Raw genomic sequence first — 17,810 nt, 5'->3', positions numbered from 1 at the left:
GGGTGTCATCGTTGAATCCCCTGCTGCGACTGGCACAGGGTTGTCGCCATATTTCAGTTTGCTCAGTGTTGTATGTGTATACGTTAATGACGGTAGTGTTGATTTCTTGATCGTTATCGGTTTGCTCCATTATCTCCTAGCACTTAGCTCTTCTCTACAGGGCGATGCTGGCTGGCGCACAGTGTGGATGTGTCTCTTTCTCTCCCGCCCTCCTTCTCTCGGTGTTGGCTACGTACAGATTACAGATTATATCTGACCCAGCTGAACGTTCTCACACCCGCCTAATCCAATTCGAGGTCTTTGTGAAAGGCAGAAATCAAACCCACACTCTTCACAGGTATAGAGTGAAAAGATTGTTGTTGATTATTTCATGTTATTTTTATGTTTTTGGGCATTGAAATAAAACATGAAAACTATTTGTATCCATCACGTAACATTTGTTTTTACAAAACACAATTTTAGCTGTTAGGTATAGATTTTTTTTATTGTTTTTGCAATATAGTTAATTATCACTATTTTATTTTACTGATAATTTGTTTTAATTTAATATTTTCTAATATTAAAATCTATGTTTAAACCAAAACAGTTATTATATTTGGTAATTAGCTGTGCTACATGTCTATGATGGGCAGAAATCTAAGTAATCAACGTAGCGCTCAGCATTAACGCTTGCGGTGCACCAACTATTGGAATGTATTTTGTGATGCTTGTAGTAATAAAACACATTACATCTGTCATTCCCACAGATGGTGCATCACAATCAGTTGTCGTAATAAAATGCATATCCATAAATATTTTTGATGGGCCCTCTGTTGGAATTACAAATGCAATATACTGTATATGTCTGTGTTATATGCCCTTTGGTATGAGACATGTAAGCGCACTGTTAAAGTTTTTGATGCGACTTCCGTTGTAATGACAAATGTCACACATTTTATGACTACAAACTATCTGTGCCTCGTGTCTAAGGTGGGTTGAAACAGAAGTAATCAACGCAGACCTCGGCATTATCGTTTGCAGTGCACCATCTGTTGGAATGTATTTTGTCATGCTTGCAGTAATAAAACACATTACGTTTCTCATTCCAACAGATGGTGCATCACAATCAGTTGTAGTAATAAAATGCATATCTACTAGTGTTTGTGATGGGCCCTCTATTGGAATTAGAAGTGCAATGTATGTTTCCATTATGTGCCATTTGGTATGGGACATTTAAAAGCAGTGGTAAAGTTTTTGATGTGCCATCTGTTGGAATCTAATGCATTTTATTACTACAAACTAGCTGTGCTACCTGTCTGCAGTGTATCATGCAATTTATATGCCTCTGTTGCATCCTATTTGGTATTGTGTTTGTGAAAGCAGTGTTAATGTTTGTGATGCACCATCTGTTGGAATGACAGAGACATAGCAGCCAGACAGACACGACGATACACTGACAAACAGACACTTGTCCTTTAATGAAGGTGGATAACGTGTTCAGTAGGGTTCTTTGTGTTTGACGTTGGTCCTTTGGCCATTGAGAAGGTTCCTAATGTGTGGACAAAACCGAAATCTTTAATGTGAAGTGGACGACCAACAGAGGAAGAAAACCTGAATTGAGCCTGTGTGACTGTCTGCTGTGAGGGTCCTTTTAAAATCAGGGACCCGCTGGTATTTCACCAATCCGTTATCCGTTTAACCTTTTAAATGTCTAACTAAAAAAAGGTTCTTTCTGGAACCTTCATGTGGATGGGTTCTTTTTGGAGACAAAAATGTTTCCTCAATGGCACCGCTCCCTGGCACCTGGACTGGTTACTCCTACTCTGGAGAAGCAGCCTCTGGTATTTCACAAATCTATGTGTCATTATTTATGGAGCCTTTTATGGCTTATTTTCCACCCCAAAAAACTTTAAGACCATCCAAAAAAATATTTGAATAAGTTTTTGTGGTGTTTTCTATTTGTCATTAATTTAGATCACTTTACAGAGGTCTGCTTTCACTTTGACATTAAAGGGTCTTTTTCTGTTAATCACTAGCAACAAACTGCCAATGAAGTCCACTGAGATGTCGTATGACAATAAAACGTGGACACCTCCAAGGGGCGAGTACTTTTTATAGGCTCTCTACGCTATTTAGTTGTCCAGGGGCAGCACCATTTTGTGGTACTTTTTGTTGGCAAGACGGCTTGTTGGTAACATGTCACTTCTGGAAGTGACGTCATCCTATGGGTTGTGCTGAAGAACTGCAGAGAGCATCAACGTTTGTGAATAACTAAAAAAAAGTGAATAAAATGTACAAAGTTCCAAGGGGGTGAATACTTTTTATAAACATTGTATATTCTGTTGGTGCCGTGTAGTCAGCTTTTGACCAAGCAGGCTGGCACCGTGGCACCACTCCCATACCTTCTGCTCTTGAAGCTGAGCCTTGACGACCTTCACTTCTGAAGAGGGAGGCCTCTGGTTGGCTGCGAGCTCCTCGATGTCTGACACCCAGACCAGCAAAGGCTCCAGATTTTGAAACAAGTCTTCCAAATCTGCCAGGTCTTTGTGTAAAGTTAAGGCATGGACCTAAAGCAGGAAATAAAAGATAAGAGCACAATGGACGCATTATGTTGCTGACCTCCCTCCAGTTCAGAGAGGGGACAACAACAACATTTATTTCTATAGCACATTTTCATACACACAGTAGCTCAAAGTGCTTTACATAATAAAGAATAGAAAAATAAAAGACATTAATTAACATAGAATAAGAGTAAGGTCCAATGGCCAGGGGGGACAGAAAAAACAAAAAAAACTCCAGACGGCTGGAGAAAAAAAAAAATCTGTAGGGTACCAGACCATTAGACCACCCAGTCCACTCTGGGCATTCTACCTCACATAAATGAAACAGTCCTCTTTGGATTTAGGGTTCTCACAGAAGGACTTGATGATGATGATGGTCACGTAGACTTCTGCCTTTCAGTCCATCAATGTTGGAGCATCATGATGCTTTGAGTAGAAAAGGAAACCGGAAAAAGAAACAGAAGAGAGACTCCTGCCAAGTGTTTTTGCTTAGTGATGCTATTGTGGCATCCGGCTGGGGGTGCTGGGAGTCCCGGAGGAGGGCTTGTACCTCCTCCAGACCGCGAGGGGGCAAACGCCCTGGTTTTATTGGGGGCCACGGGTAGAGGGCTTGGAAGCCCAATACTGTAGGGGCCTGTGACCACCGCCAGGTGGCGCCCCAGTGCCTGAAGAAACCTAGAGCCCAGCACTTCCACTACACCAGGAAGTGCGGGGGGGAAGAAGACAGGGGACACCCGGAGGGCTTCCGGGTGCACAGCCGGCACTTCCGCCACACTGGGGCGTGTCTGCGGAGGAATGCCGGGAAGTAGTGGAAGTCGGGTGGGAGAAGGTCGGAGCTGGAGAGAGGACTGGAGGCGGCCAGGAGAAAGGCAGTTGGACTGTGAGGCCTGGACTTTGGGGGATCGGTGCAAGAGGCACTGGGACGTGCACTGAATTGTAAAAAGTGTTTATTGTAAATAAATGGGTGTGTTGGGTAAAGTAAAGATGTCCGTCTGTCTGTGTCCGGGCCAAATTCCACACTATCTACAGTATGTTGTCTGAACGTTTTCTTTGTTGTTGTCTCTTTTTGGATAAGGAACTTAGAAAGTCAGAGCTGAGACTGGTGGCCTTTGATATGAAGAGCAAAAAGATAAAAAAGAAAATCATCAACTTCAAGGAGGAACCTGCAGTTCAGGTAAGCACATTCATTTAAAGAAAAGTCAGACCTCATCTCCTGATTAAGTGGGACTAGTAAAGGATGGATGGCCACCCCTATAATCTTGTTAAGCAAGGCTTTCCGGTCTCCAGTTTAATCATTCATTTGTTCATCTGTCCAATTCAGGGTAGACTGCGGACATATTGAGTATTTAAATTAAGAGTCAGGCCTCTGGGCCCCAGAGATTTACTGATTTAATGAAGCAACAAAGTGACGTCCGAGGTAGGAACGCTGAATGAGGGTGAAGGTCTGCTTAAAACACTGGCCTAGTGAATGGAGGGCCTCAGAGGAGTGCATCACACACACACACACACACACACACACACACACACACCATCACCAAGCAAATAGAGACACCAATACAATTTATTTTTACAGTGCATCCGCAAAGTATTTAACAGCGCATCACTTTTTCCACATTTTGTTATGTTACAGCCTTATTCCAAAATGGATTAAATTAAATTAAATTAAGCTGCGGAAACATCTCAAGGATGATCAGGGGAAACAGGATGTACACTTTTGAGCTTCATGGCAAAGGCTGTGAATACTTATGTACATGTGCTTTCTCAATGATTTTATTTTTAATAAATTTGCAAAAACCTCAAGTAAACTTTTTTCACGTTGTCATTATGGGGTGCTGTGTGTAGAATTCTGAGGGAAAAAAATGAATTTAATCCATTTTGGAATAAGGCTGTAACGTAACAAAATGTGGAACGAGTGATGCGCTGTGAATACTTTCTGTATGCACTGTGTAGAGCCAAAAATCACACAAGGAGTGCCACGGTGGGCTTAACAGGCCCTGCCTTTGACAGCTCCCCAACCTTGACTCTCTAAGAAGACAACAAAACCCTTGTAGGGAAAAAAAATAGAAGCAACCTTAGAAAAGGCAATTCGAAGAGAGACCCCTTTCCAGATAGCTTGGGCATGCAGTGGGTGTCAAAAAGAAGGGGGTCAATACAATACAATACAATACCCAGAACAGAACAGAACGAAAGTAATCCTCAATCTTCTTCTTCTTTTGTCTGCTCCCATTAGGGGTTGCCACAGCAGATCATCTTCTTCCATATCTTCCTGTTCTCTGTATCTTGTTCGGTTAAATCCATCACCTTCATGTCCTCTCTCAGCACATCCACAAACCTTCTCTTAGGCCTTCCTCTTTTCCTCTTCTCTGGCAGCTCTATCCTTAACATCCTTCTCCCAATATACTTAGCATCTCTCCTCTGCAGATGTCCAAACCAACGCAATCTCACCTCTCTGACTTTGTCTCTCAACTGTCCAACCTGAGCTGACCCTCTAATGTCCTCATTTCTAATCCTCTCCAACTTCATCACACCCAATGCAAATCTTAGCATCTTTAACTCTGCCATCTCCAGCTCTGTCTCCTGTGCCACTGTCTCCAGCCCATATAACAGAGCTGGTCTCACTACCGTCCTGTAGACCTTCCCAAAACAATATAAAAATATGACAAGTACGGAGCAGAATGCTAGAGTAGATAATAGCACATACAGTGATTTCACATAAGACATGACACAGGAGGGCACACTACATCTGCCAAGCCAGCAGGTGGCACTATGCATGCCAGGTGGGACCTACTGAGCCCAGAATGTATTGCACACAAAATCCAGGATGTGAGTTCAGGTGGGGTTTAAATGGCAATATCAGCGTAGAGGTAGGTAGTAGGAGAAGCCATTACTAAGGAGTGACTGAAGAGAGAGGAGAGACGTGGGCCCAGCGCTGGTCCTTGAGGCACAGTTGACGGACCAGGAGACACAAAGTTAAGATTTGAACCACAGAGTCCGAGTTTGTCGAGAGAAGAGATAATCAAGGAGTGACTAACAGTATCAAAGCTGGTCAAGAAGAACAAAGACAGTGGAGAGAGGAGCAGCTCGAGCAGATCCAAGAGCATCTGTGACTGGAAGCAGCGCAGTCTCGGCTGAGTGACCCTTATGGAGTTCAGATTGAAGAGGGTCTAGTAGATTGGGGTCAGTGAGGCATTAACAAGAGGAGAGTTGATGAGGATCAGGAGAAGAGACACAGACTGAAGAAGATGTGAAGGAATAAGAGTCCAGTGAAGAAGAGGTGGGTCTGGGGTTACAGAGTCATGGACAGCAGGAAAGAGAAGAAGGACGCAGAGGAGAGTCAGAGGAGGTCTCAGGAGTCCTGAGCTGTTTTTAAATGTGAGCGGCTTTGGAAGTGAAGGAGGACACTAAATCCTCAGCAGACACAGATGACAGTTTTGGAGCAGCAGGAAGACTTAAGAGTGACTTGATGGTCAAGAAATGGTGGTGAGCATTTCTTTCAGAGGATAGAATCAAGTTTTGAAAGAAGGATTTCTTTGCGGATAGCAGGTAGTGTTCTTGTTGAAGAGCTCATTGTAAATGAACAGACTGGCTGCTCTTTACTAACTCCCATCATAAACTGTCAGACGTGTGTCCCCCCACCCTTATGATCTGCACTGCACCCTAGGTGAAGGCCTAATTCACTTTAATGGAGGCACCCACCCTGTTTAGAGGACTCCTCGAATGGCAATCCCACCCTGAGTCAAGGGTTGGTGCTGTTGCCTAATTCTTCTCCTCTTTTCTGCTCAATAGATCATCACTTCCAGATTCTGGCCCCCCTGAGCCCGCCTCTTCATCCCTCAGTCTGCCTCCTTCCTCCTACCTCCATTTTGGAGCAGTCTGATTTTTGAGTTTCATCTGATAAGGCCTTTCTTTTGCTATCTTCCCCACCAGATACATGGGCTTCTCGTTACGGTGCCCCATCACTTTATGATGTCGGTTTTCTCTTCTTTCCACTAACTTCCATCATCGCGCCTCTGATTGCTTAAACTGAAAAGATTGAACCCCTTCAGTCTCCAAATCCTTTGTTTCACTCGTGGGGACAAAGTCCGTGTATTAATTCTATTATTGTCACCTCCTAAAGTTGGTTTGATTGAACAGAAATTCTTCAATGCTTCTTTATATCCCAAATCTATGATCTGAGGTTTTTATAGGTAATGAAGACAGACGTTTCGAGGTGAGGCAGACCTTCACAGTAGTCTCAGAGCCTCAGACTGGCGATTAGCCCGTGCAGGTAAGAATCTCAGTGTAGTCTGCTGGCCCTGTAAACCTGTAAGAAGCGTCAGGGAAACTCAACAACCAAGCAGGTCCATTGATGGCTTCAGGCCAGCAGTTCATGTTTGAATGGTCAGCTTATGCCTCAATGTTGGTCTGATGGCTACTTCACCGTGAGCGTCCTTTAATAGCACAGAGCGGCCCCCCAGCTTGTGCCATCACTCATGCAGATTGGCAGTTCCGTCTCAGAGATACACGCACAAAGTGTGCCAAATCTAATATGGTTACCACAGTTACAGCTGTATTAAGATATATTATGTGTCACGAAGCAAACAAAGGTCACTTACATGGGTTTGAAGAACACAGACAAATGGCCGAATCAGTGGACATACATCTGCAAGGCCATGTTAAGACCCCCCATGAGTCTCTGGGTGACTGAGCCCCTTAACATTGAGTTGGTCGCACTTTTAACAATGCAGTGTGCAGACACCAGGTCGTTTAACCGGGTATTTCTCACACTCGATCACAGTGCAAGGCTTGATCACTTCATCAAGCAGGGGAGACCCCCTTAGTCATTTCAGCGGCACACACATGACTCAATCGTTTTATCAAGCGCTGGAGTGGAGATCTGGAAAAAAAGAACCCTTGCCATCATGGGCCCCTAGGCCCACACCCAGAATACCCTGATGGCAGAGTCACCTCTTGGTCATCTGCATGGAGTGTTGTTTGAAAACTGGCACACACATCGCTTAGAAATCTAATGAAGAAATGTGGAGTTTGGTAAAGGAAGAGAAGGTAAACACAGATCAACACATTTTACAGAGGAAAGGCACTATATAATATTGGGAAGGAGACTCTATAAAAGTGATAGATAGATAGATAGATAGATAGATAGATAGATAGATAGATAGATAGATAGATAGATAGATAGATAGATAGATAGATAGATAATTGTGAAAGGCACTATATAATAGATAGATAGGTAGATAGATAGATAGATAGATAGATAGATAGATAGATAGATAGATAGACTATATAACAGATGAAAGGCACTATATAATAGATAGATAGATAGATAGATAGATAGATAGATAGATAGATAGATAGATAGATAGATAGATAGATAGATAGATAGATAGAATATGAAAGGCACTATATAACAGATAGATAGATAGATAGAATAGATAGATAGATAGATAGATAGATAGATAGATAGATAATTAAAGGCACTATATAACAGATAGATAGATAGATAGATAGATAGATAGATAGATAGATAGATAGATAGATAGATAGATAGATAGATAGATATGAAAGGCACTATATAATAGATAGATAGATAGATATGAAAGGCACTATATAACAGATAGATAGATAGATAGATAGATAGATAGATAGATAGATAGATAGATAGATAACAGATAGGCAGATAGATAATAGATAGATAGATAGATAGATAGATAGATAGATAAAGGCACTATATAACAGATAGATAGATAGATAGATAAAGGCACTATATAACAGATAGATAGATAGATAGATAGATAGATATGAAAGGCACTATATAATAGATAGAGATAGATAGATAGATAGATAGATAGATGAAAGGCATAGATAGATATGAGAAGGCACTAGATAGATAGATAGATAGATAGATAGATAGATAGATAGATAGATAGATAGATATGAAAGGCACTATATAATAGATAGATAGATAGATAGATAGATAGATAGATAGATAGATAGATATGAAAGGCAATATATAATAGATAGATAGATAGATAGATAATTAAAGGCACTATATAACAGATAGATAGATAGATAGATAGATAGATAGATAGATAGATAGATAGATAGATAGATAGATAGATAGGAAAGGCACCATATAACAGATAGATAATGCATCATTTGAACAAAAACACAAATACCAAGGCGCTACATAGCAGGTAATCCAATACTGAAGCATTCACAGCAACACAACAATCGGGTGGACAGTTGGCTGCCTTTACCTTTCTCTTCAGGACGCTGCAGCTGTCTGACATGTTGTCCTGCTCTGAGACGGAGCGGGCATCATTTTGCAGCTGTTTCAAATCAAAAATGCAAGTATTATTACAAAAAACAGGGACATGTTGTTTAAAAAAGTTTCATGAATTACCACCTAGGTAGGTTCAAGGTTATTATTTTTTGAATAAGGAGCATTCTCTTCAAAGGGTTACATACACAAATATACACCTTGAACACAACACAAAGGGCTCAAAGCCATTTACAGCAGTTCAGGATTGTGGATGTGGAGCCAATGCCCACAGTTTAGGGTACGCGAGTGCCACCAGCACCAGATGGGTCCAGTCTATTACACTCATGTGGTGTCATTGTGAAGTGAGCAGATCACCTAACCGTCCCATTTTCGGGTCCTGGCAGGAACCCAAGGCTACACAGACATGGGGAGTGCATGCCAACTCCACCCAGATGGTAACCACACACAGAGCCCACAGTCCATGGAGCAGCTGCACCATCACTGTGCCACCCCACCTTGGCATTAATAAGCTTTAAGTATATTTGTGTTTTTTGCTTTATATGTTATATTTACAGTACATTATTACAATTAATTTTAAGGTCTGGCCTTTAATTCTATTTTCTCACATAATAAACAAATGTTTAAAAAAATTGGTATTAAAGTTTGGCAAGAAGAGGTGCAGGATTCACAGAAGCAGATATTAAAAAAAAAACAAAAAACAAACTGCAAATAAAAGAAATGAGAAAATAAACAATGAAACTAATATGTAAAAAGTCTACTAGAACGTTTCCCTGACAGACAGAGCAGTACGTTTCAGCCTGGGGTGGCACAGTGCCTGGCGCTGCTGCACTCAGTGCCCGTCTGTGTGGCATCTGCTTGTTCTCCCCGTGTCTACAGGGCGTATTGTTTTGGTTCTCTGCTTGTTTCTTTTTAAATTCCCTTTCCTGTTTTTCATTCAAAATTTAGATTTAAATTCCACCTGGCATTCGCATCTACCGTGTGCCCACTGCCTGCAGGGAACACTCTGGGCCCCTTGTACCGTAAATAGGACTTTAGAATGTTTGATCATTTAATGAAATGTGTATCTGTGTTTCTATTTGTTTTGTTTTTTTGGCTTGCAGATGCTGCTTCTGAGTTTTGATTTTTATTTTGTCTCGTTTTGGAAAGGTTTAGTTTCACTATGAGATGCACCGCATGACCTTGTCGTTGTGTTAGTGACATTGTGGCTGTGATGCGCCTGTGTCGGTATGCATTACACTTCAGTGGATAAAACAACGTCTTGTTTCTCACAGCGTAGTTCATTTATGCAATAAGAAGACGCTGACAGTTTGGTTTTTTTTTTTTTGCTTTCTGACTTTTCTTTTGCCCGACTTCTCGTTTTTATACCCATTGTCGACTCTGACTCCCGATCTGCCAGTCTCAGACACTTACCAGTCTCTAAACCGCCTTTTGCATTTCCAGTGGCACAGAATTGGTTGGACATGAACCACCATTTACTGCTCTAATTATTTCGTAAAGCTACACTTTAAACGATAAGCTTGGTAGTTTTCAAGTCATAATGTTATATTTTCATAAACATGGTATTATATACATTTGTCATGCAAAATTGTATTGTTAAGTTAAGCGCTTTCTATCGATCTACCTAAAATTAAAAAAATATCAACTGAGTACTGGAGATTTACATTGTTGGCTCTGGGGCATGGAGGAAAAGTTTAAGAACTTACCATTTTACAAGACAAGTCTGCTATTGAGTATTGATCTGTGCGCACAGACTGTAAAATAGTTTATACATGTAGCTTTTGAACAAAATACACCTGCTATGTGTGGGATAACTCAGCGCTTCGTCTCCCTGGGGAGAGAGGGGGTCTCCTCTTCAAAGACCGAATCACAGTAAGCGTGTCCGTCAACGTGCTTGGCATTGTTTGGATTGGATTTACTTCCATATTAATGATAGATAGATAGATAGATAGATAGATAGATAGATAGATAGATAGATAGATAGATAGATAGATAGATAGATAGATATGAAAGGCACTATGTGATAGATAGATAGACAGACAGACAGACAGACAGACAGACAGACAGACAGATAGATAGATAGATAGATAGATAGATAGATATGAAAGGCACTATATAGATAGATAGATAGATAGATAGATAGATAGATAGATAGATAGATAGATAGATAGATAGATAGATAGATAGATAGAATATCTCAGAGTTTACCCTTTAACAGGCATGATTTGTACCAGAACTATGTGATCAAATGTTGATTTCCAGATCTCTTCTGTTGTCGCAGACAAGTGTCAGAAGACATAGAAGGCGCAGATCAATACTTGTCAACTGTCTTGGCTTATAAAATGGACGTAAATTGTTAAGCTTTTCCTCTGTGCCCCATAGCGTATAATGTAATGCGCCAGTGCTGGCAGGATATATTTTTTAAACATATAGAAAGCACTTAACTTTAGAACACAATTCCATCCATCCATCCATTATCCAACCCGCTATATCCTAACTACAGGGTCACGGGGGTCAGCTGGAGCCAATCCCAGCCAACACAGGGAGCAAGGCAGGAAACAAACCCCGGGCAGGGTGCCAGTGCACCGGAGTAGAACACAATTTCATGTGGCAAATGCATATAAAGTGTGTTTGGGGTGAAATAACCTCAACTTGAAAAATACCAAACTCATCCTTTAAGCTTTATGTCAGATTCAATTTTGTGTAAATCATTTCACTGATCACCACTTATGACTTCCCCAACGTCCAGCTGACACACCAAACAATACTAGTTACATGTGTTTGGTATCCCCTACAAAATATACCATCTTTTTGAATTGGTCTGTTTTAAAGTGACATATTAAAGATACACTTCTTGTCCGAGTTTACCCAGAATAATTGAAAAGTGAAGGTATTGACCTCAGAGAGCTCGTCAGCCGTTGCACTCAGGACCCTCACAGTCCTAGTGATAATGGGTTCTCCCCGTTTATCACTTGACGGATACTCCACCACTTCCACAATTTCTGTGACAATGGTCTCGGTGACCTCGGTGACCTCTGTAACTTCCCTGGTTGCCATCGATTTCCATGGCCATGGACTGCCAGAGCTTAGTCTTTGTAGCCCTGTTGTCGTAATGCTGTGTCTTTGGTCTGTTCTGCCATTAGGCTGCGTGCAAACCTCCACGTCATTTTGTTTCGAAAGCACAAGGTTTGGTGAGGCCTGAGCGGACGCTGGTGCCGAGGCACTGCCCGCTATGCCCACGCTCTGCAGCTGGTCCTTGGTGGGACTCTGAACATCAGGGCTGTCCTTCTCTTTCACGCTCTCCCCACTCCAGCTCTCAATCAGGGGGCACTCCTTCTTGCGCTGGTAACACTCTTTTAGGAAATCTTCTTCGGACTTGACGTGCTTGGACTTCTGGCCCAAGCAACTGGGCCTGCTGAAGGCATTCCCCATGGTCCTAATGGGCAGCGGCTACCGAGGTACATGCAGAAAAGCCTTAATGTCATGCGTGCAGGGTGAAGTTAAACAGCCTAAAGGAAGACAAAGTCTGTTGGTCAAAGGTTTACAAAAAGGTGCCACCACCACCACCATACCACCCAGGCGGCACGAGGAAGTCCAGCTCAGCATTTCTTACTTTCAGTAGAGCGTTCTGTTACTCACTGAACTCTTGATGAATGATTTTTTTTGACATTTGCGGTTAACTGGTAACAACAAAAGGCTGCAACTTATCTTCACACATGAGCACAGTTCTCTTAAGAATCCATACATTCTGTTCAATTAAGGATTCACTATATTCAACTGGCTACACTTACCTGTCTAATAATACAGGTGATAAAATACATTTAGGGTTATTTGATATTTAAAATCTCTTGAGCTATGTGTATCCTCAGCGTAAATCCTACTCCTTTCCTCAGTTTCCTCGTGTATCACTATCTCGTTTTACCCGCCACTTTCCCTCTCAATCTCGTTCCCATAAAGCCTGCTTCCCTACTCTGTCATTTCGAGGTGCGTAACTCGCCTCCCGGTCACTTTTTGACAGACTTCTCCCTCCTTTCCCACGGTGAAAACATCAGTCGTATTCTTGCAAGAACATCCCAGCTTTGAAGGCAACTTGTTAGTACGCAGTATGGTGGCCCTGAAGTTCAATGCACAACAAACAAATCAGAACGCACAAAAAAAAATTAGAAACACAAACACAAATCAGAAAATGCAAAAAAAAAAAGAGACTGCGGAAAGGCAAATCGGGAAACACAAAAACAAATTGAATACACTCAAGGTAAATCAGAAAGTGCAAAAACAAATCAGAATACACAGCGCAAATAGAATACGGTAAAAAACAAATCAGAAACAACAAATGCAAATGGAGCAGCACGCAAAAAAAAAAAATGATGACTGAGCAAACAAATTGGGAAGCATGAAAACAAAAAGAAGAATGTATTTGCATCTCTTCCTAATGTGAACACTCACAAAATGATAATGGCCGGAGACTTTGTGTTTTAAATCCAGACCTGGATAGATCCTCAGACACAACACAGATCACATCTAATACTGCGAAGATAATTACACAGTTTGTAACGGATCATAACTTATCTGACCCATGGAGGTTCTTAACCTAAGAGCAAACTCTTTCTTCTCTCCCGTACATCATTGTTACTCAAGAACTGATTATTTCCCCATAGACAATTTTTTGCCCACTATCAAATCTCGTATGTATGACGTTATCATTATGTCTGAACATGCCCCTCTGGTCATGGATCTTAAATTACTGCGTCCTACACACTCATCTCATTACCCCCTGCCATTGGCTGTACAGAATTCAAATCCAAGCAAATTGGTTATTTTCTGGAGACAGATGCATCCTCAGGGATCTGAGCAGGTATACTCTGGGAAACTCTAAAAACATTTTTTAAAAGGACAAATTATTTCATGTCTTTCTTACAAAAGTAAACTGGAAACCAAGAAGGTGTCTGAGTTAATCAGCGAAATTACCAGAACAGATCTAAAATACGCCAGGTCTCCAGCTGAGGCACTCCACAGGAAAAGACAGGTTTTGCAGCCACAGTTTAACCTCTTGAGTACTAAAGAAATGGAACAGCTTATCTTTAAACCACGACATCATTATTATGAACATAGAGAAAAGGCCAATAAGATCTTAGCCCAAGAAATCTATAAGCTAGAAGTCCGTAATGCAATAACAGCAATTAACAACACAGGCGAAGATAAAATTATTGACCATAAAAATACAACTTACACATTTAGAGAGTACCGTAAGTCCTTATATTCTACTCAGTTTAAAGAAGATAAGACACAATCTAATGAGTTTCTTGATTCATTAGATAGACCACAGCTGCTAGATACTCTTAGTGCTGCGGAACTGGATAAACATCTGACACTGAGAATTACTAGACGCTATAAGCTTGCTTCAAAGTGGGAAAGCAGCAGGCCCTGATGGCTACCCAGTGGAATTTTATAAAAACAATTCTCAAATAAGTTAACTCCACTATTATTAGCAACATTTATAGAAGCTAAAGATAAAAAAATCTACCTCAAACTTTTAGCCAAGCACTAATTACCATCTTTCCTAAAAAGAACAAGGACCTACTACAATATGCATCATACTGACCGATCTCTCTTCTGAATAATGATGTTAAGATACTGTCCAAAATTCAAGCCAGAAGGATTGAGAAATTGCTTACTTCTATAATATCACAAGACCAAATAGGATTTATTAAAGGCAGTTTAACATCTGTGGCAGAGCGACGGGCATTAAGCAAACTCCTGTCAATCATGAAGAATCCACTGCATCCACTGAACAGTGTCATCTCCAGGCAGAGGAGTAGCTTCAGTGACAGACTTTTGTCACTGTCCTGCTCCACTGACAGACTGAGGAGATCGTTCCTCCCCCACACTATGTGACTCTTCAATTCCACCCGGGGGAGTAAATGTTAACATTAATTTTATTTTTATTTTTTTCATTTTTATTACTATTTAATTTAATATTGTTTCTTTGTATCAGTATACTGCTGCTGGATTATGTGAATTTTCCCTTTGGGATTAATAAAGTATCTATCTATCTATCTATCTATCTATCTATCTATCTATCTATCTATCTATCTATCTATCTATCTATCTATTATATAGTGCCTTACATATCTATCTGTCTATCTATCTATAATATATTCACCCATTATACTTATCTAACAGCTTATCTAACAGCCCAGAGATCCTATTATCTTTAGATGCAGGAAAATCATTTGATATGGTTTATTGGGATTACCTATTCAAAACATTGCACAAATTTGAGTTTGGCCCAAACATATGTGCGTGGATCAAACTACTTTATACCACTCCAGAATTCTCAGTTTCAGATACAGGCGACAAACTAGAACATGGTACTCGACAAGGTTGCCCCTTATCACCTTTGCTCTTTGCAATCGCCATTGAACCGCTGGCTGTATACTTTCAAAACGCATTAGTGTTAAAGGGAATTCTCATCTAAAGGGCAACTCTACAATGACCTAAAGCAGAAGGGGGCATGGCACTACCCAACTTTCAATTTTATTACTGGGCGGCAAATATACAAGCTATAAAGACCTGGACATCAGCACAAATTGATGAATATCCACAAGCCTGTTCTGCAATAGAAATAAAATCTTGCAGTACTTCTTTATATTCCCTGCTCTGTGCTCCAGTTAATACAAACTACTGTCATTACATCAAAAATCTAATTACCTTTCATTCTCTGAGAATATGGAACCAATGTAGGAAGCACTTTAAGACAGAAAAGCTTTTATCTGTTACACCTCTACATAACAACCACCTTTTTCCACCCTCTCAAACATACACACTTTTCAATGTCTGGAGAATGTCTGGGATTAAAACAATTAGAGACCTGTACAGTACATAGATAATGTCTTTGCATCCTATGAACAATTACGCTCCAGATACAACTTCTCATCAACACAACTCCTCCACTACTTTCAAGCTAGAAACTTTCCTAAACAGAACCTGCCCAAATTTCCTCACCTTCCACCTAGTTTTATTCCAGAAGGATTATTGATCAGTCTTGAAGACGAGGTGGGGGTCGAAATTTGCTTTGATTTTTTAAATTTGACTTGACTCTGTGGAATGTTATCTCTATATATAGAAAATTCAACATCTGTCTGTCTGTCTGTCTGTCTGTCTGTCCACTTTCACAAGAGAACTACTTAACGGATTTGGATCGGGTTTTTTTCTATAACTAGGCTGACCCGCCTTTTAAGGCGACCTACTTTTAAGTTGACCACTTCTTAAGGCAATTCAATATGTAGATCAATTTGATATTTTATACAAACTCATTAATTTGGTTATATTGCATTTGCGCGGTATTACTTTAATATTCATAGTTTCTGTTATTTTTGTGATGAAATTTAAACTTTTTTTTTATATTGAGGTCGCCCTTTTGAACCCCCCTGATATTTACTACGCGGTGAGGCATTTGTACTCCATCAACATTAATTATTTCCAGAGACATAATTTTGTCTTATTTTTCCAGCACATCGCGCACAAAAGCAAGGGAACGATGGGAGCACCAGAACTCTGCTCACATCATGTTGCTTCGTACCGCAAGCTGCAAGTAGTAAGTCTGTGATACGCGGAATACCGCTACGCTTTCCACTCATGGGACGGAAGGACAATCCCGACCGCCTTTATATAGTAAGAAAGAGGAAGAAGATATCGCACAGTCTGGAGTAGAAAATCATCTTTTACCTGGAAAAATGAAACTACAAATCCCATCGTGCATTGCAAAATGGGACGGGGCGTGTGTGAAACTCAGCCTGCGTAGCACTCATGGGATGGAAGGACAATCCCGACCGCTTTTATATAGAAGGATTTGCTTGAACATTCCTGTTGCAACTTCTCTCAATGCGTAGCTCACTTGCGGTTACGATTTATTTGCGTGACTCTGAGGGAGATGCTGCAGGCCGAGGGTAGGGTGCGGTGCCCTCCTCACTCACACTCCAACCTCGGGGCGTATTTTATATCCGCTTAGCTAGCGAACGAAAGAACTACTTAACGGAATTAGATCAGGCTTTTTTCTATAATTTTCTTGAACATTCTGGTTGATTTTGTGACTTTTATCATCGCTCTAAGAATCACAGTTCGCTTGCAGGAGTGATATATTCACGCTAATCCAAGACAGAGGGTGCGGGCCGAGGGGAGTGGGAAGTCGGTCTACCTCTGAATTTTGGAGCGTACCTTTTTGTTTACTGGTTTTAAAGTTTGTCCTGTTTCACTGCTATGCGGGGGATGGCTAGTCTGTTTCTAATTAAAATCAATAAAAACATAAAAAAGCATGAAAAAAAGAGCAGCACGTAACCTAAATCAAAGTGGAAAAAACAGTGAAAGCTAAACGTGCATCACGTGGTGTGGTGGAAGCGAGAACGCTGAAAAGTAAAAGAGATTCACAATCGGGAATTGCACTTGACACCCCTAAAGCATCATGTGGGTATCATCCATGCCACTGAGCCATTAAAGATCGGCCTGACAAATCAGACCAAAACAAACTGACCAATGAGATTGTTCGGAGGGCCTGTCCACATGCATAGACTGGTGTTTTATTATACAGTAGATATTTAAACCTCACATTTTAAGATCAGAATCATCTCTCCATTAGTCTTCTAACCTGCTTATCCAGCACACAGGGAGCCAAAGCCTATCCCAGCAGCACGGAAAATGGGATGGAAACCATGTCTGGACAGATTGGCAGTTTTTAGAGAATTTAAATATTAGAAATTTACAAAAATTCACAAGAAAACCTCATCGGTCTTATCTCCTTGATTTATCCAAAATATCATGCTGTTGTAAACCAAGCTCGTGTGATGTGAGCTTCCTCCAGGGCATTTTTGGCTATAATAGTCAATTAGATGTGTGCCAAGAACCAGCCACCAATGACTCCATGGTCCTCATTAAAACTTAAGGACAATCTAGAAGAGAACAAGCCATTCAGGCCAGCAAAGATCGCCAGTCCC

General features: G+C 40.9%; 1 protein-coding gene across 1 annotated transcript in view; it reads right to left on the bottom strand.

The window, feature by feature from the left end:
* Window positions 1–12,252, bottom strand: part of macf1b (microtubule actin crosslinking factor 1b) — a 120,292-nt gene extending 108,040 nt beyond the window's left edge. The window contains exons 1-3 of the mRNA XM_039737570.1: window positions 11,719–12,252; window positions 8,798–8,869; window positions 2,382–2,546 (exon numbers count right to left, since the gene is read on the bottom strand). Coding sequence (XP_039593504.1) covers window positions 2,382–2,546; window positions 8,798–8,869; window positions 11,719–12,252 — 771 coding nt within the window. The remainder of the gene's footprint in view (window positions 1–2,381; window positions 2,547–8,797; window positions 8,870–11,718) is intronic.
* Window positions 12,253–17,810: the final 5,558 nt, after the last annotated feature.

Source organism: Polypterus senegalus, chromosome 15 (genome assembly GCF_016835505.1).
Source record: "Polypterus senegalus isolate Bchr_013 chromosome 15, ASM1683550v1, whole genome shotgun sequence".
Lineage (NCBI taxonomy): Eukaryota > Metazoa > Chordata > Cladistia > Polypteriformes > Polypteridae > Polypterus > Polypterus senegalus.
This window is presented reverse-complemented; position numbering and strand designations above follow the sequence as displayed.